The 19,000-nt window shown below is 46.7% G+C and overlaps 2 protein-coding genes across 2 annotated transcripts in view; one reads left to right on the top strand and one right to left on the bottom strand.

Annotated features, from left to right (window-relative positions):
• Positions 1–14,825, bottom strand: part of NOPCHAP1 (NOP protein chaperone 1) — a 48,634-nt gene extending 33,809 nt beyond the window's left edge. The window contains exon 1 of the mRNA XM_085653262.1: positions 14,342–14,825. Within this exon, the coding sequence (XP_085509388.1) occupies positions 14,342–14,441 (100 nt within the window). The 5' untranslated portion in view covers positions 14,442–14,825. The remainder of the gene's footprint in view (positions 1–14,341) is intronic.
• A 115-nt stretch (positions 14,826–14,940) lies between these two features.
• SLC41A2 (solute carrier family 41 member 2) overlaps positions 14,941–19,000 on the top strand; it is a 402,292-nt gene continuing 398,232 nt past the window's right edge. Inside the window, exon 1 of the mRNA XM_085653261.1 lies at positions 14,941–15,080. The gene's annotated coding sequence lies outside the window, so the exon portion shown is untranslated. The remainder of the gene's footprint in view (positions 15,081–19,000) is intronic.

Here is a 19,000-nt window from a genome sequence, read left to right as displayed (position 1 = left end):
GGACGAAAAAAAGTACCCAAGTTTACATTAATAAAAGCTAATAAGAAATCTATACTTCGCTGGGCAGGTCATATAAGACACTAACAGAAAAGGCACTGACTAATTAAACAAAAGGATGATCTAAGTAAGCCAACAGCAGTAAAAGGCAGACTGAAGATCCTTCTATGTATATTGTATAGAATATACATTCGACAGACCACTAAAGTGGTCTCTAGGAGAAACCTGATAAATACTTAATTTGTGCCCACTCCACAGCCAATCTTACAGAAGGAGAGGTGCTTTAACAAAAAATAGTGGATCTTCCTATGGAGTGTGTGTTAATTTTCTATTCCATAAAAGGCAGTAGAATCAAACCCTGTTTTTTCGTTGAATAATGTGCTTGTTTGCAGATGGGATGTCGTTCTTCTGAGACGCCTATTCTCAGTGTTATTTCTCTAGCTCAGTCTAATTGGTCTATACGTTTCTATCATCAAACCAAAGTCGGTGCCTGTGTCCTTTTTTAGGTCAAAGCCTACCAGACAGCACAGTTTCAAATTTATTATACTGGTCCTCTTGACATAAGTAAAAACAAACGAAAAGGTGTCTGTCCTGGGAGCTATGATCCTTGACATCTCCAGCAATAATGTGAACTGGGGTCAACAGGTTTCTTGCCTTACGTGGTCCAACAGAATCTTAGGCAATTGGTCAAGGGAACCAGTATAATACATTTTACACTGGAACCAGTATAATACATTTTACACTGTACCCCTTAGTCATTTTTTAATAACTTGTTTACCAATCTACGCTTCCTACACCCTCGCATACTTCATCACAGCATCTTATTCTAAAGATCTCAGGCAAAGAGCCCCCTTGAGGAGCGAGCCCATAGGCATTGTAGAGCCGATCCAACGAGGAGCTGCCTGATGATGAAGCATGACACCCTTGTGTGTGTGTGTGTGCGCGAGGGCTATTGCTTCTGATCCGGTTGATCAGCTCTTTTCCAACGGACAGCTTTTACCCTCCTCTTTACTTCCTTGCCGAGGAACAGCACACCTCTGTGGTTTTTAGCTTTTCAAATACCCTGCCGTATTACCCGTTTAGGGCCTACCTTAGGGGCGACATATGTATTAAAAAAGGCATTTTAGGCCTAGCAAAAGGTTCAAAACTGCACACAGAATGCAATGGTAGGACTCAGACATTTGAAAAGGCTACTTAAGTGGGTGGCACAAGTGGTGCAGGCCTACTGGATTCAAGCTAGCCTGGCTGATAAGGGGCGATGCCCCGAAACCGGTCCCAGGATACTTGTTTCCGGTCCAAGGAGGACCCGGCTTGGCAGTTCGGTCTGGACTGTTCCCATGAGGCACAGAGTCAAAACTAATTTCCATGTGGCTGGGTCTAAACTGGGATGGCATGGTGAGCAAAAGAACAATGGATTTAACCCAGATCTATTGATTGGGGGGTGAATGATTGATTTGCTCTGCATTCCGTCCATCTGTGTGTCTTTTGCAAGCCCACTAGTAGAATTTAATTTACAGGCCCTGGGTATATGTTGTACCACTTTGCTAGGGTCTTGCAAGTGAAATAAATGTGCCAATCATGTGTATGCCAATTTGACCATGTTGTAAGGAACGAGCACCAGCATTTTAGCACTGGTTAGCAGTGGCAAAGTGCACATAGTCCTACAGCCAACAAAAAAGAATTTAAGCAAACAGGAGGGAAGAAGGTCAAAAGTTGGGGGTGGGTGGGGAGACCTCCCTAAGGCCGACACGTCTAACATACTCTTATCAGGGCAGAGATAGGTTTCTTTAATGCACCCTATCCTAAAATGACTAACAAATCTAAATGTAATTAAAGGTTCATTCCAAATTTATAGAACTTGTAGTAGGTGACGGTCAATGAATGTGGAAAATAATTAGTTTGTGGCAATAATAAACAACAAATCCCCCCTCCCTCTCAACTTGTGGTCCAAAGTATGATGGCCATGATCATGGGTTACAAAGGCAGCAAGGAGCACAACGAGAGGAGTTACTTTTTACCCAATTAGACTGACAAAATCCTGTAATTATCAGCTTTGCAGTCTTCTATGTGCACTACAGGTTATGTCAATTTGTGACAGCATCCATTGTATGTTCTACGCTACACTTCTACATTTGTGTTTGTTTGGACAGTATTACCATTGAATTTGACTTTCCGGCAAAAGTGCATTTAGAAAGAGGCTTTTTCAATTGCTCACCTCCGCCGCCCCAAAAAACAGTGCCAACCAGGGCAGACCGAACGCCCAAGCTACACCACTGCCCATAAGATCTTTATGGTAAGGTCTGGTTTGATCACCTGCAGGTTCAAACACCATATGCCAAATTGTAACAGAAGCTCAGCCAACAAGGACAGAAGGACCTGCTTGATGGAGTGGGGTGACTGGGTCACTGCAGTTAATATAGCCACATTATGCCATACCTTTCCCAAAACTACTGCACACAATCAAAACACTCATTTGGCTTTCCAAGTTTAGAATTGGTCTCTTTTTAGTCCAAGTTGCTTGTGCAAGGTTTATTTGATCCCATCATGACAGTGTAGTAATGTGTGTAAATGAATGTGATGACAGTGCCTCTTTATCGTAGGTACTTGTAGTAATGTGTAAATGACACTATGATGTCATCAGTTCCAAAAGAATGTTAACTGTGGGACACGACAAAGATGTATGACAAGACTCAAGTATGCTTGCCTTTCGTTCACATTTCAATTCAAGGTAAAAATCACAGTTCCATTAAAACGGCTCAGTAAAGAGGTACTGGTTGATTTTCAGTTTCATATCAATTGAGATCATAAGAATTATTGCAAAAAAAATAATAAAATGACAACAACAAAAAAGCACGCAGATGAGTGCTAATCCGAAGTATCATGGTTTTTTCTCTTACTCTCCTTTTCTCATCAAATAATTTCTGGACACTTTCTGAATGCATCTAGGCACTCTGATCCCAAAACTGTTAGCATACACATACACTGCATTTATAATGAATGTAAACAAGCCTCGACAGATCTACTCATCCAGCCTCTATGGCCAGTCAAATTTTATCAGGTCAAGCTATTTTTAGGAGCTACTGGTCTGTTCTGGCGAGGGAACATGAGGTGGAAAGTAACAAGTGTTCTGTTCATTCAGAAAGTGAATTAGCAACAAAGATGCCTTTTAATCTTGTTAAAAGACATTTGCTGTCTGTTCAAGGTCAGAGATCAAATTTGTTTGTCTTTTTATCATTTGCTGCTTTTCTTAAGCTGGAAAATGGGGTTTCTTTTTCTTGTTACAGTTAGAGGTTTTTAGGAGACATGGTGCATCTACTCTGTGGGCTTCCATCCCTCCCACTGCTCTTAATTTGTTTATGTCAGTGTCCTTTATAAATCTTTGCTTGTAAGTGGTTGAGGTTTCATCTTTGTACCACCTTTTGGTCAATTGTTTACTCCCACAGAGCAGCGCCATAGGACTTGTACCCTTCCACTGGTCCCATTTTATTACCCATCTCAGGAACTTTTGGTTTCTTTTAATTTGAATGAGAACTTCCCATGAGGGCTTGTGTTTTGTTTCCCTGGCTCAGCGCAGCGTCCGCGAGGTCACGTTACATGCCTCTTTGAATATGCACCCGTTAGATCAGCAATATAGCAACTTGTAAACAACTATGTGTTTTGTTGTGCGTGTATATACATTTTAAAAAAAAAGTCAGAAACACAATTGGCCCTTAAGAATTACAAGGCAGGTGGGCTTGTCCTCATACAGCCTGTTTTTTGCAGGAGATATCCGTTTGGGTTAACCGCTTCCCTTTCCTTGTTTTATTTTCTTTGGAGTGCTGTTCAGCGCCTGCGCTCTAAGCTGTCTGCCAAAATGTCATCTGAAGCAGACCTAGAGCAAATGCAGCCACCTACTCCTCCTCCAGAGCAGTTCATCTGAGCTCAGCATTTACCTGGAAAGAGTGAGAATCTTCCGTCGGCTTGAGTAAATGGTGTCACCAGCTGGAACAAATTTCTTTATAAGCGCCTTGAAGTGAAATACAGGTATTATCGTTAAGGTGCAATCTTGCGACATCTCGGTCACACAGGGTACAAGAGGGACATTCGACTCCAGTGTAAGCAGAGCTTTCTTGCTTTTTATTATAATACTTTGTGCGATAGCCCAGCAGCTTCTCACTGCTACAGGACTGCTCACTTTCCCACTCGTCATTACTCCCCGTCCTTTCCTCACCTTCATGTTTTCTATATTTCAGTGAAGGCCCAGCATTACTACCAGTGCGCTCTTTATGCGGAATCGTGAAATGCTAGCACGCACTTCATGGGCATTTTTTACAGCTGCAGATTGCTCCAAGCACTCCGCCATAGCCCCGCAAGCTTTTATGAGGCAATGTCCAGAATATGTAACAGTCAACAAGAGAGTTGCCTTTCAGACTCTCAGAGGTTTCCTTAAGGAAGCTCAAAATGCCCTGATGCAGGATTCTTTTATGCAGAGTCTGTGGACCGGATAAAGGCCAGGGTGTTGTTTGCACTTTGGTTATCCATTGATAGGTTGGTCTGTGCCACATAGAACTTTCTGAACTGCGGATACTCTCTGCCCTGTCGTGGATATGCTCAAAGCAACCTGATGGCACAGTCTGTTTATATTTATCTGCCATCACGGAGAATACATCTGTAGTCACTTGGAAGGAAAACCACCCTTTTCTTTTGTTCCTGTGTTGTGTGTGGATCTCTAGTTACGTTGGAGTAAGCATGACGGCTTCTGGTTCAGGATTTGCAGTCACTTGGTTTGACATTTGGCAATGTTATTACTGAGTGACTCTACCGTGTCTAAGTTGGTCTGTTTCTTATGCCCACTTTTAAAAACAAGTATTAAAAATGCAATAGGTCTCGCCTTTTATTAAGTTAAAGCCATCTGAGAGTGCTTCAGGAGCCAGCAGTGTGCGCTCCCCCAACAGTGTAAGCTCCCTCTAATAATGTATTGTCAGTGCTACACAAGCTAGCAGTGTGCACTCTCTCCAGCAGTGTGGGCGCTCTCCGACAGTGTACGCTCTCTCCAATAGCGCCTAGTGAGTGCTACAGGAGCCAGCAGTGTGCACTCCATCAAAAAGTGTGCACTCCAACAGTGTGCACCCCCTCCAACAGTGTGCACCCCCTCCAACAGTGTATTGTCAGTTCTACACAGGCAGCAGAATGCGCTTTCTCCAACAGCGTGAGCCCTCTCCAGCAGTGTGAGCTCTCTCCAACAGCGCCTAATGAGGGCTACAGGCGTCAGCAGTGCGAGCGAGCTCCAATAGCGCCTAGTGAGTGTTAAAGGAGTCAGCACTGCGAGCTCGATCCAATAGCGCCTAGTGAGTGCTACAGGCGTCAGCAGTGCGAGCTCGATCCAATAGCGCCTAGTGAGTGCTACAGGCATCAGCAATGCGAGTTCCTTGCAGCACCGCTCTGTATGTGTGACCAAGAGACAGCACAGAACAGGAGCTGTATTATGGCCCCAAACCTCCAAACAACCCCCCCGCTCGCAGACTCAGCACCTTTAAGCCCCCTTCAACAGCTGCCATGAACCTGGAAAGCCTCGGAAATACCTCCACCGGATTCCCAGACCTGCGTCAGGACAGGAGGCCAATTCTTGACACCGCCCCCAAACACACACACACACACACACACTTCACCGCGCTCTGCACAAATTCCATGAAAACCACAGGCGCCTATACCGTCTGGAGGCTTAAGGAGCAGAGAAACCAGAGTCTTCAGTCCCCAGAGCAAGAGAGTGAGGCTGGACGGAAGGAAACTGGGAGATGGGCAGACGGGCCAGTGCCAGTGGATGACTGAAGGGCTGGGAAGGAGTCACTGGGTTGAATACGTTAGCTGCTAAGCTGGTACCCCTAAAAGGGTGGTAGAGCTGATGTAGGCGCTCCTCGTAGCGCTGACTCTCTGCATCAACACAACGGCGGCCTCACAGACCAACCAGATACAACACTGTACTAAGAATTCAACCACAAAAAACGGTATTCAAAAACACCACTGCCAATCTGTACCAGAGGCAGAAAGACAAGAAGAGTCAGAGCCCTACAAGTTAGGTCTGAATCCTGGATGGCCTGGAAGGGATGAACGGAGTCAAGGGACTCTTAATGACGTCAGCAGCGATGGTGCGTGTGGATGTTATGTTATGTTATTTTTATTTGTACCGCGCACAGCTGCCCCAGCAAAGGGGCGTCCTGGCGCTTTGAGAAGGTGAACACAACACAGCACTAAAAGCGGACAAAAGGAGACGAGACACAACAGATAAACTAAACAGATAAAAAGGTCTTGATAGCCCGTCTAAACTGAAGGAGCTCATCGATGGCCCGGATTTGTGGAGGAAGAGAATTCCACCAACTCGCTGCCAGGACTCGAAAGGAGCGACCACCAATTCTGCTCAACTTAAAACGCGGGACCACTGCTAAATTCTGGCCTAGCGATCTAAGAGTGCGAGAGGGGACATAGGGGATCAGCAATTTCTCCAAGATTTGTGGGGGAGTACCCTTTAGGATTTTAAATGCAAAGCAGAGAAACCTTAAATCTAATCCTCTGCTGCACAGGGAGCCAGTGGAGAGAGAGCAGAGTATTGGACACCGAGCATCGCCTAGGCAGACCTGTCACCAGTCGGGCCGCAGCGTTTTGAACCCGCTGGAGCCGCAGAAATTCTGACTGGTTTATCCCCGCCAGTAGGGAGCTGGCATAGTCCAGCCTGGACAGCACTGATGCTTGGACCACCAGCTGTCTTGTGGGTGCATCAAAGAATTTGAGGATGGGTCGAAGTCCTCTGATGATGCCATAGCAAGAAGCCGCCACCTTCTTGGTATGACCGATGAAACTCAGAGAAGGATCAAGCCACACCCCCAAGTTTTTTTATCTCTGCCGCTGGGAGGGGAGTCACACCCAACTCCGAAGGCCACCATTTGTCATCCCACAAAGCCACCTGTTTACCAACCACCATAATCTCTGTCTTCTTGGTGTTTAACTGGAGACAGTTGGAATTCATCCAGTTAGCCACTTCCCGCAGACCATCACAGAACCTGGGAGCCTCCAGGTCTGAGTCCCCACTCAGTGTGACCGCCAGCTGCGTGTCATCTGCGTAAGAGACCATGGTCAGGCCCCACCGCTTGACGACCGCAGCCAACGGTCTCACATACAGATTGAAAAGGGTGGGACTCAGTGAAGACCCCTGTGGGACTCCCTGGTCTAGCAGGTAGGATGACGACTTACCGGGCGGGATTGCCACCTGGAATGACCTATCCGTGAGGAAGGAACGAAACCAGTGCAAGGCGGAGCCAGAAACGCCCACCTCCTCATGACGCCGAATCAGAATCCCGTGCGAGACCGTGTCGAAGGCGGCACTAAGATCTAATAACAGTAGTGCCGCCGTCCGACCAGAATCCAGCACGGAACGGAGATGCTCGACCATCGAGAGAAGGGCCGTCTCCGTGCTGTGACCCGCACGGAACCCGTTCTGGGTAGGGTCGAGAATGTTAAGCCTACCAAGATGGTCTGTAAGAGTGGCATTCACATGGGCCTCCGCTATTTTCGTGGCCCAAGGGAGAAGGGAGATAGGGCGGTAGCTTTCAGGTTTAAGGGGTTAAGGGTCGCCTTCTTCAGAATTGGCGCGACTACTGCCTGCTTCCATCTAACGGGAACCACTCCAGAAGAGAGAGACAGGTTGATCAAGGACAGCACCGGGGTATGGCAAACCGGTGCCAGGGTCTTGAGTTGGGCCGGTTTCAGCGGGTCTGCCGGAGATCCAGACTTGATTTTGGCACTGAGAAAGTCAAACACCTCCAGAGATACGGGGGGTAAGATGGAAAGACATTCCCCCTCACCCAAGGTGCGACCAACCTGCTCTAGCATCAGGGAACCCGTTGGGAAAGTGCGATAGATGGCTTGCACTTTTTCATGGAAAAAAGAGGCCAAAACCTCACAATGTGAGTCCGAGCATATTTCCACTGCAGTTGCTCTCTTCGCCATCAAGTCCTTTAATACTTTAAAAATAAGTTTCGATGGATTGGCAGAGTTCTGAAACTGTTGAGCATAAAAGGAAGCGCGAGTTTGACACACTGCCCTGTGATAAATCTTGACCTTGGCCAAATAACATTTTCAGATCTGGGTCGTACGACTTCCTCCATAATCTTTCGGCCTGTCTACAGGCCCTCTTAAGAGATGCCAAGGAAGTGTCATACCAAGGGCTCGGCTCCTTCCGGTGACACTTGGACCAACACATAGGAATCAGAGAATCGAGGGCACCAGATATCCACTCACAGAAAGTCGTATCCACAATCGACCTCAGTGAGCGGACCTAAAGAAGCCCTGATTTTTGGGGACCATGGCTTATTTTTTTAGTGTAAATCTTTTTCCTAGAGTAAAAGAGAAAGAAATGCAGAAAATGGAGACGAAAAAGACTGGAAAACGGATAAGGGGAGAAAGCAGGGATGGAAAAGAACCTGCAATAGCGAGATAAAGGCCCCGGAAGAGTAGACTGCTGAGAAAACAAGCTGTCGGTGTTCTGTGAAAAACATAGTGCGTCCCAGCTAATAAAGGAGAGTGTGTGACGCCGCAAGTGAGAGAGCTAATCCCGGTGGGCGGGGCCAATAGTGGACAGGGCGGTAACAAGGAGGGACTAAGAAGCCTCCTTTCCAATCGTGAGCCAGCGTTTACCATGGAGGATGACGACAGCGAATAGAAAAGATGGACGGGGTTTCAAGTCCGCCTCTGAAAGCTTCAGAATCCGTATTGATTCCAAGAAGCCCTCAGCATGGCAAGAGCAGCGCGTGCGCTGCTCACGCCAGGCCAAGACCTAAAAAGAGCGGCAAGCATTAAATATTTCCCAAATATTGTAATGGTATCTTATACATTGACTTCTAGTGCTAAGGGAGGCCTTGAAGTGAGAAGTTCTTTCACTGTGGGGGCGGATACCATAGAGCATGTATCTGCAAGGTAGTCATACTCCATCAAGGGAATGCATCCGTCTTAACACACAAGTTGTCTGTATGTAGTCAATTGTGATTTTATTTGCCAGATTATTAAACTTTAAAAATATTTCTAAATTTATACATTTGAGCGCCTGCTGTCTTGAGTTCTTTTTATTCTCATGCTCGTAAGTGCCCATTCCCGTGGTGGAAACATAAAAAAGGCAATAGGATTCATCTTTTGCATTTAAAAGGTATAACTTGGGGAGGAGCCAAGATGGCGACCGGGACGGCAGCGTAGATTCCCGGCTCCGTGAACCTCCGCATCCCGCACGGATATCCTGCACGAGATCCTCAGTCTGCGCTATGAGATCGTGTTTGTGAATGAGAGTGGCAACCGATCGTGTGACTCCGAGGTTTCTGGCTGCTGTACCGCCGGAGAAATCTGCAGTTGAACTTTGCGGCCCGTGCAGCCCCGGAGCCGGGACCTCGAGTGGACGCCTTGGCCGGGTGGCAGTTCAACAACAGCGGCCTGTGGTGACTGGGTGGAGTCGGTCCACCGGAGCGGTGCTGCCCTCGGCCTGCATTTCGCCGTGGTCGCTCCCACTGCTAAGCGTAGCGGACCGAGGGCATGCCCGGGGGTGCAATTCTCAGATTCTTCGGTGCTTGCCCCTGCCTTTGACGGTGAGCTGCCCGGACGCCGCCCCTAGCTCGCCCTGATCCTTGCGGGCTGCTCCCGGATTTTCGCGGGAGCTGGTCCGTGGTGGGGACGATTGTTGCCAGTGTCCACGCAACGGCTGAATTTGTGCCTGCCCCCGGACCCCTGTCTCCAGCGACGTGGACCTCGAGGCGCTTGTCCCCGGGTCCCGGCCCCAATACGAGTCGGGCCTTCCCGGCGGCCATCTTGTTGCGATGCAGCCTACCATCCTGTCCACTGGGTCGCAGCAGGATTGGGAGTGTGTGACTTTTGGGAGTGTGGCGGAGCGATCGCAGAGAGCTGTGCTGGGGTACGGCGACCTCCTAGAGGCCCTTGGTGCCCTTCATTTCTCCTTGGCTCGTGGCGTCGGGGTCTTGGGGAGTAAGCTCGATGGTGTGGCATCGGCGTTGGGACAGTGGCGGCATGCTGGTCCACAGGTACACAGGGACTTCCCACACTGCACACAGGAGGATAATGTCGCGGCCACCCCTGCGATTAGTGCACAGCCGGACACTCCGGACAGTATGCTACCGTGTGATCGGCTAACTGAGGGTTTGATCTGTTCCGGAGGTATTGGACCTGAGTGGAAGGTGGTGGCCGCGTCCCGTGCACGGCCTCCGGCGACCCAGGGACAATTCCAGCAACATTTGTCTACTTCGGCTGATTCAGCCTTCCTGGACCTTGTGTGCAGTGCAGATCCTGGGGCAGCACTGGGAAAGACGTCCCTCCATGCTGCGGACTGTGTTGGTACTCAGAGACTTCCACCCCACCTGTGTGCGTCGCTTCCCGGTTGTTTTTGGACACTCCTTTACCTTGGAACATCGGACATGGTGCTGGGTCGAGGGGTAGGCATGGGCAGAATTGCAAAGAGTGGTCAAGGATGAGGCTGATCCTTCGGGGGTGGTCATCTAGTAGACGGGCGGACTCATGGTTGCGTACTCTCAGGACATAGCTATTAGCATATTTGGTACATAATGCTCCCCATCCCCTTTTTTGATATGATCGATTTGGTGCTGCTTATTGTTTGCTGTGGGGAGACTTCACCGTGCGGGAGGGAGAAGCCGGGGGTATGTTTTGAAGGCCCTCCTCCAGTTTATTATACTTTCTCCACCCCCCCGTCTGGTGGGGTTCTTTCTTACTCCTTTTTCCCTGTTTCTTCTATATTTCGGGTCTAGTTCCAGGGCGACAGGCACACTGCTGGGGGTGGGGGGGGGGCATACTCATTTGCAGAGGTGCAGGGTGGGGGGTTGGGGGAGGGGACTCTTTCGTCTTTATCTCTTTTTCCATGGCCTCCTTTTTCTTCTCCGCTTCTTCTTGTTTTTTCTTTTCTGGGATCAGCGCGGTACACCTCCTTTGTTGTGAATCGTCGCCCCTTCATGTGTGCCACAGTTTCCGGGGTGTTCTCTGGGCGTTAGGTACGGGGGCCTGCAGGCGCAACTGTTTTTGATATTCTTCCCCATCCGGAATTTCCTGTGTCTGCGCCATTGATCCAATAGATTGCTGTTTATTGCTTACGTCTATTATTCTGCCTGCCCCTTATCGCTGTTGGGAAATTGTTTGGCACCTGATCCTACTGTCTTGTTCCATTATAAAATGAAAAACCCTTTTTCTCCTGGTGTCCTACCTGCGCGGCTCCCTGGCCGGACTATATTAGCATGAAGATTCTGCTCTCCGAGGTGCCGCCTGTGTTTACATTTGATCTTATTGCTCTGATTGCTTAGCGGCCGGCCCCGGGGGGTTGTAGGCCCATACTTGTTAATGATTGAAATGTCAATAAAGGTTTTTCAAAAAAAAAAATAAATAAATAAATAAATAAAAAGGTATAACTTGTAATAGAACAAAATGAAGATTTAACTTTTTCCATCAAGCCCTCTCTCTATATACCAAATGGAATTAAATACCAATTTGAGTTCGTAGAGCTTTTTTTTAATGTCCATCAGTGATACTTACTAATCCCCGTTCATGGGGTAGTAAGTGTAGGTTGGCTCTTCTGTATGGCCATCTTGCAGACCAGCTAAGGTTAGATATTCTTTGCAGTGAATGATGGCTCCATTCATCTGTCATGGCTGCCCTGCTTTCAAACAGATAGGCGAGTGCCGACCATGATGCCCTAGTGGGTGATAGTATGCTAAAAAATTACACAATCTTGCAGCAAACACACTGGGGTCTGTTTTCTCCTTCAGTCTGGAGTTGTGCAGCTAGAACAACTAAAGCCTGGCTTTCCAGGGAGCTCTATTGTCAAATAATAGACATTAATTTGTTCAGCAAAACTCTTTAAAAGTGCTGTGAAAGCCACCGTGGTCCAAACATAAGCAGTTGATTCCCCATTTTGCTTCTAGAATGGTTTTTAAACACGCTCATGTTTCTGTGAAGTGACCACTTGAGGTAAACGTGAAAGCTTTAGCTTCTTGCTTGTCGAGTATAAAATGCAATTGCAACAGGCATGCACAGCTGACTTCTCAGCTATGTATGGTTTGAGGCCTTGAACATTAAGAGAACTGAAAAAAGAAAAATTTGTTGTTTTGCAAAGGATCTTTTGCCAGAGCACTCTATTGTGAAAATAGTGCTTTTAGTTAGATAAAAGTGGCATGTGCTTGAAACTCCTATAATATGTAGCCAGGACGTGCCCTTCAGGGGAAGTTCGGCCACTTGCACAAGAAATGCTGTTTGCTTCAAACAGCTGCCTTGAAACAGAGATGGGAGACGAGCACAGGTCCCTCAAATGTCCTTGCTGTAAATTTGCTTTACTGATCGTTATACTTCAAAAGGAAAGATTAATTCATCTATCATTTGAAGTTTGAACATTGCGGCTTCACGTGGATAATAAGTTAGCATTTGTGTTTAAACATAAGAGGCACATCCCAACTCAAGAAGGACGAAACACCTGACAAATTGGACTCTCCATTTCTGCCCATGGCTTGAGCAAATAAACGTTGCTTCTTTTTAATCACCATGACTGCGTATTGACTGTTCATTTCCCTTCCAGATAAATTATCTTTTACAAATGGTGCTGTTAATCTTGCATAGACTAATGAAGTATCCAGACAGACAGAAACGCAGTGGTTGAGGCTCTAGGGCGCTCCCGCTGTCTTGGACTTACAACGCCTAGGGAATGGACTCTGGAGTTTGTAGGGGTATCCTGCTCATGCAGGGGCACCCTCAGACTCATTAACAAGCACCCTGCCATCAGGGTTGAAAGGTCTGCCTCAGGGGTGACAAAGTATTTCTTATATCGGAGATCACTACACTTAAAACCTATATCTGTTGTAAGTGGTGCTAGTACCAGATGATACACAGGCTGCAATGGCAGGCCTGTAGTCACAATTTGAGTGGTCTCCCATGATACATGCTTCATCCCACGGAGGACCCAAGTGTGGAACTTCCTTGCCCTGACTAGAGTGGTGGGTTCTGCATGGCTTAGGTGCATATACTAGCCAACCAAGAACCCCATTTCTAAAAGTAACTTCAGCATTTTTATTTTGTCAAATTATTCAGTTAACAAAATTTAGAGGTCACTGAAACTTTTTATTTAAATGCATTGACCTACCTGAGTGAAATTCCAGGCTTTAGACACATGAAATAGTGATAACACATATCAGTTGCATTTTTGCCTGTTTCAATTAAAATAACCTTTAAGAGTTGAGCATGGTTTGCACCTCTGTTGGGGTGTTGAGCATGATTTGCACCTCTGTTGGGTTAGCTCTGGCACTTAAAGGAACAATTAGCATCTGTGGTGATGCCTCATTATTTCACCCAAGTGTAACCACTATACTAATAAAACAGATAAGCCTGGAGCAAATCTTCCCTGGATTAGGTTTATTATTGGCCCATGGATTCATTGTGCCCCTGCTGTGGCATGGTTTCATATAAATGGTGTGTCTATATAGCATCCTCAAAAAGGAAACTTTAAAGAGAACATCTCAATATATACACAAAGCAAATATTTCTGGCAATGTGTGTACAAAAGACTGAAAAGAAGGGAAGGGGTGGAGAACAAATGCACTACAAAAGGATTTCAAAGTATACACCCCACAGCATGTTACAAAGATATCTAAACAGAAACGTGATGCCCTAACGCTTACTCTCTTACGGACCTGTAAAACCTGACCGGGAGATAACAAAAAGGTCATTGCCAGGCTCTTTGCTTACCTGAGCCATCTACCATCAACACATGCAATGTTTAAGGCTGGTTTTAAGAATGTGCTCCTTAAATGTCTATTTAGTCAATTGGGTCATGTGAAGGAAAAGTATGAAATAAAAAAATACTTGGCTGCACCTGAAATTGTAGGGCTACAGATAAACTTGAATAAATATTATAGCACCACTGGGAATTGGAAACAAGTGTAATGTTGATCTTCGCCTCGGAAGGAGGGCGTCTTAAACCCCTCAAAAGCAGCAGCAGCCACGTGTCTACCTGCAAGGCAGAGCTCTTTATCCCATACATAAATAGGCCAATGTGAGTCGTACAAATGGTATATCCCGCAGCCCCAGGAGGGTGGCCATGATGAGAGCTGTATACACTTAGGCGATTTCCCAGGGCAGGGAGGGGTCTCTCATTCGGAGCTCTGCTGTATGGGATATAGAGGCTTCACCACATTCCCTCCTCTATGCACTTCAATTTTCGAGGAGCCTTCGTTGGACCTCATAGATTGCTGTTTCACCACTTTTGGGATATGTGGGACAGCTTGAACTCTCCACCCGATGTCTCTATTATTCTCCTCTAACTTACCTTCTCCGCCCACACAGAGTAGCTCCTTGGAAGTCCTGCTGGCAACAGAGGCACCCTGGTCCGGACGTGAAATTTCCTCGTTACCACTGACTTCTTGCATTTTAACCAACACCGAAAGATCAAGGTGGCGGTCCAGCAGCCGGGTTAGTCAAGTGGTGCACAACGTGCACGAGAGGACTGCTGGGGCGACTAAGAGGAAAACAGAGCGGCCATCTTGCACTGTCTCGGGCTGGCAGTCACTTGTGCGACAACCCTTCCGAATACGGCGACAGGTACACAAATTAAAGGCCAAATCTTCAGCGAAAGGTAAGAACAACGCAAACGTGTCGTATGCAGGTTCAGAGGCCTTGGGCAGTACTCGCTGAGTTTTGGATACCCAGATGAATCCTGTGATTTACTACAAAGAAGAATACGTCTCTAGAGCAAAGCCATCCCGGACTTTAACTCAGACCAATGCACAAGCAAGGAATGTCCTGTTTTCTGCAGATCGGTATTCAATTTAGCGCCCTTATTACAAATTTCGAATCTCTTCCGGGACAGAATAAAGCTTATTTTCCGGGGCGGGGGCATCTTGCTAATAGTCGCGAGATGTGTTGTGAGGTAACCGCCCATGTCTTCCTAGTACCGCCCCTTGCCTGTCACTTAGTGCTGCCTACTTTACATATTGCGTCTCCGGCGCTGTGAATCAGGCGTAGAATGTAGCTGTGGTAATCGGAGTTTATAGATCCGGTGGCGGGAGGTAAGTCACACTTTCGAGAACCTGAAGCTTGATTTGTAGGGTTACGGGGTGAAACGTAAGGGAGCCTTGCCGCAACTGACATCACTCACCTACTGTTTATCCGCCAGGTGGTCCTTCTCCCGGACTAGTAGTAATTTGCTAGGTTGCCCATCTGCACTACTAGGTATTTGGTATGTTGCCCCTCTGCAATACGAAGCCCAGGAAGACTTTCTTTATCCCAGGCTAATCATTTACTAATCTTTTCCCTTCGCCAAACTAACCATCATGTCCACGTAGTCTTTTTGAATAAGTCTAATCCTCTGCACGGCTGGATCTCTGTCGAGCTAACTTTTTCGAGCTCTTTCCTGATATGACTACCCCGTTTCACGATGTCTGTCGTCCATACTTACAATTTTCTGCCCTTCCATCTCACCACCAAGCTGTCATTCTGCAACTACTGTTATTGTGGTGATCACCAGCTGGGGGTTGTTTTGGGTGGGCATATTTGGTTCGTAGCCCCGTTTGCAAAAGGCAACAGTAAGGTGTTGGGATTACTGTTTAATTCTAGAACAGCAAATGGTTAATTTAGCTAATTGGTCAGGTAATGCTGAGCAGGGCCGGACTGGGAACTGAAATCAGCCCTGGCAAAATTTGTCAGACCAGCCCCCGTGAAATTTGGCAGACCAGCCTCCGTCCAGCGCGTAGCGAGCGCGCGCAGCGCGCGAGCCCGACCGCTACTAGGGGGGTTTGGGGGGGTTCTCCCCCCAAGAAAATTTTGGAAAACAACCGACCAAAATGGTGAATTTTACAGCACATTTTTCATTACATATTCAATTGTATCAACTTTCAAACCACAGTAAATAGTAGATGATGACCTTCAAGAGCACCAGGTTACCCACCCAGTCATATGTACCCATAGACATTCTTTCAGAGAGCACCAAAAATAGGCACGAGTAGTAAATCAGAGAGAAATAAAAGTGAGACCAGCCCCCACATGGTGTGTAGCGAGCAAGCGCAGTGAGCAACCACTATTAGGGGGAGTTTGGGGGGGTTGAACTTGTCCCCCCCACACAAGAAATTTGGGAGACAGAAAGGCCAAAAAAAAAAAGTATTTTTCAACACATTTTTCATTACATATTGGATTGTATTAACTTTTAAAGCATAGTAAATGATTACCTTAAGGAGCACCAAGATACACAGTCATAAAACACAGACATTCCTACAGAAAACACTAAAAACTGAAATGTCGAGCACAAAACATGAATTTAAATATAACCAATTTATTCTTCATATAAAATAGCATAAAGACATTTAAAAACGCACTTAACTTCAAACAATTGTGCAAAGGTTCAGAGTAAAAAGTGTACAAGACAATGTGCAAAATGATTTTTATATCCTGAGTTTTGTAAATAGTGCTAGCACTGAACACGCAAGTGCGCATTTTACCAGCGCAAACTCTTTTCTTGTGAAATCCGGCCTGAAATCCAGAAAATTAAACAAAATATAGGTCATGATTCATGAAGCAACTGAGCCAGGCAGCGCATAGGGAACGCACCGAGGGCGACCTTCAACAGATGGAACTGATACAAGGGTACAAAGGCCCATTAGAGGTCAAACATTACATTGAAGAAGATGGTAGTAGCGCTAAGCCCTTTACTCTATAACCTGCACCATAAGATGTTAAATTACAATCCTATATCAGAATCGCGAATGATCCTGGAGCCCATAAGTCACTTCTTGTAGGCTAGCTTCAAATTCTGTTCGCATTAGTTGGTGAAAACTTTATTAATAAGAACGTGCACGAGGGGCACACTTTGGAGTGCTTTAATAAAATGCTGCTCTGCCGAGAGATGTGATTTGTCTAGTACTGTTTTTATTTAATGTATCCCCATAATGGTAGCGAGAGGAGAATGTTGCTGCAAGGGTGTGGCCCTAAAGTAAACACCATCTTAAAAGAAAAGCAGCTGCCACCTTTGACTTGCCTATGTCTGTGTTTCAATGCAATGCCCTCTTCTATGTTGAGGTCACTCGCCGATATTGTCGATGCGATGCTGAAATTACTGAGATAATTAAAGGCATGTACATATTGTGCGCAGCTCATCATCTTGTCGCTGTGTGCCTTGAATACGAAGCACACTTCCTACAGCGAATACAAAATGAGGCACCGTGTTAGCAGCCGGTTAAAGGCGCTGTCTCTACATCGGTTATTTAGCGTGAATACTGACTGCACAATCACTATGACATCTAGATACAAGAAAAATCCATGTGCACCACACAATAATGTGACACCGAATTGAAACCTCTAACCTAATTCAGGAAACAATGCGGACTACACTACAACAACCACCCTGATGTAAGGATTGAACGCAGCGCCGACCAGGCTGACTGCCACGTGTTGGCAGTATGTTCTGTTAAACTCGGTAATCCACATGGCTCGGACTCCTTCCCAAAAAAACAGACTTATCTTTCATGTTCAGGACAAAGCCTTTGTCCTGAACATGAGCTAAAAAAGGCCCCCCGCGTTAGCCTAAGCGGCGCCATTGCCAGAGCCCGGTGGCAACACCAGGCAGTGGCCAGTGGAAAACAAAACAAAAGGACTCAGTCGTGTTAAAATAAATAAATAAATAAATAAACTCTAGAAAGCCCTGTTGTCTGCTTCAAATATATTTTTCAGCACAAGCCCCAAGTTGGGGCTTGTGCTGAAAAATATATTTTAAGCAGACTTGCTGACCCCAACCTTCGCCCCAGTTACAGCCCCCCAAGAGTCAAGCAGCACAACAGCGCCACCAATGGGAGCACAGTCACACATATCCACAGTGCTGCACTAGCATAGCCACTCTCGCAGGCACAGGCAGGCAGCCACCACCATCTCACTCCGGCAGCAGTGGACTCCGCCGGTGGAAGGAGGAACCAAGGGGTTGCCTGCAAAAGGGGGGTGTAGGTAGCAGGCCCGGCTCCAGGAATTTTTGTTTGGGTGAGCCAAAGGTACATTCGGGTGGGCCACTGCTGGCCCGATTTATCGCTTATGTATCTAGCCAGGCCTGCTTCTGGGCCCTCCTTTTATCTCTCCTTAGTCTTACAAGGTACAGTAAAACACACTCTCTTTCTAAATGTTATCACTCTAAAAAAGTGCTTTTCTCCCATGTAATGTCCCTTTGAAGGGAAGAGGAGGTTTCTAAGGTGGGAGTATCTAGCAAGTGACTCTACTCGGGCTCCCTCTGTGCGAGCCTTCAGGGAGAAACCCTCTTCATTACTACCTCCACCTGACACATGACTGTGCAGCGCACTCCCTTACAGACTTAATGATCCACTTTTCTACCACCCCTCTACATTAGACCTTATCTCACAGCTGACCTTGGGACCCAGCCCCATATCAGCCACCATTCAGTTCCACTTTCATTATTCCCAGTAAAAAACAAAAGTAAAATCACCTTCAAACTTGAAACATTGAATATAGCAGTAAATGTAATCAGCATGCATGTTAAAGTATGCTCTACAGTCAGTTGTCCTAATCATATGACTGTTAATTAAATAAACAAAAACAGAAAGGCCCTGACAGGGCCGGCTTTAGTGCTGGTACAAAAGTCTTTTTGACCTCTTTCTCTGTAGATAACTTACCAACCACCCTCTTCATCTCTCCGTAGCCACTCCCCCTCATGGCCTCCTCCTCAGACTCCCTAACTACTACCCTCCACCAGTACCCCTCATCTCGCCGTAGCTCCTACACACCCCATGACCTCCTCCTCAGTGAGGAGGAGGTCATGGGGTGTGTGAGTCCTCAGATTCCCTCACTGCCACCCTCCACCAGCGCCCCTCATCGCTCCGTAGTTCCCCCACCCCATGACCCCCTCATCGGTGAAAACTCCCATACTTTAACTCTGTAGATATTCACTAACATTTGTCAGTAGATTTGCCATGCTCCCCTTCACGTCTAATCACAT

This window comes from Triturus cristatus, chromosome 4_1 (assembly GCF_964204655.1).
Source record: "Triturus cristatus chromosome 4_1, aTriCri1.1, whole genome shotgun sequence".
In the NCBI taxonomy this organism is placed as follows: Eukaryota; Metazoa; Chordata; class Amphibia; order Caudata; family Salamandridae; genus Triturus; species Triturus cristatus.
This window is presented reverse-complemented; position numbering and strand designations above follow the sequence as displayed.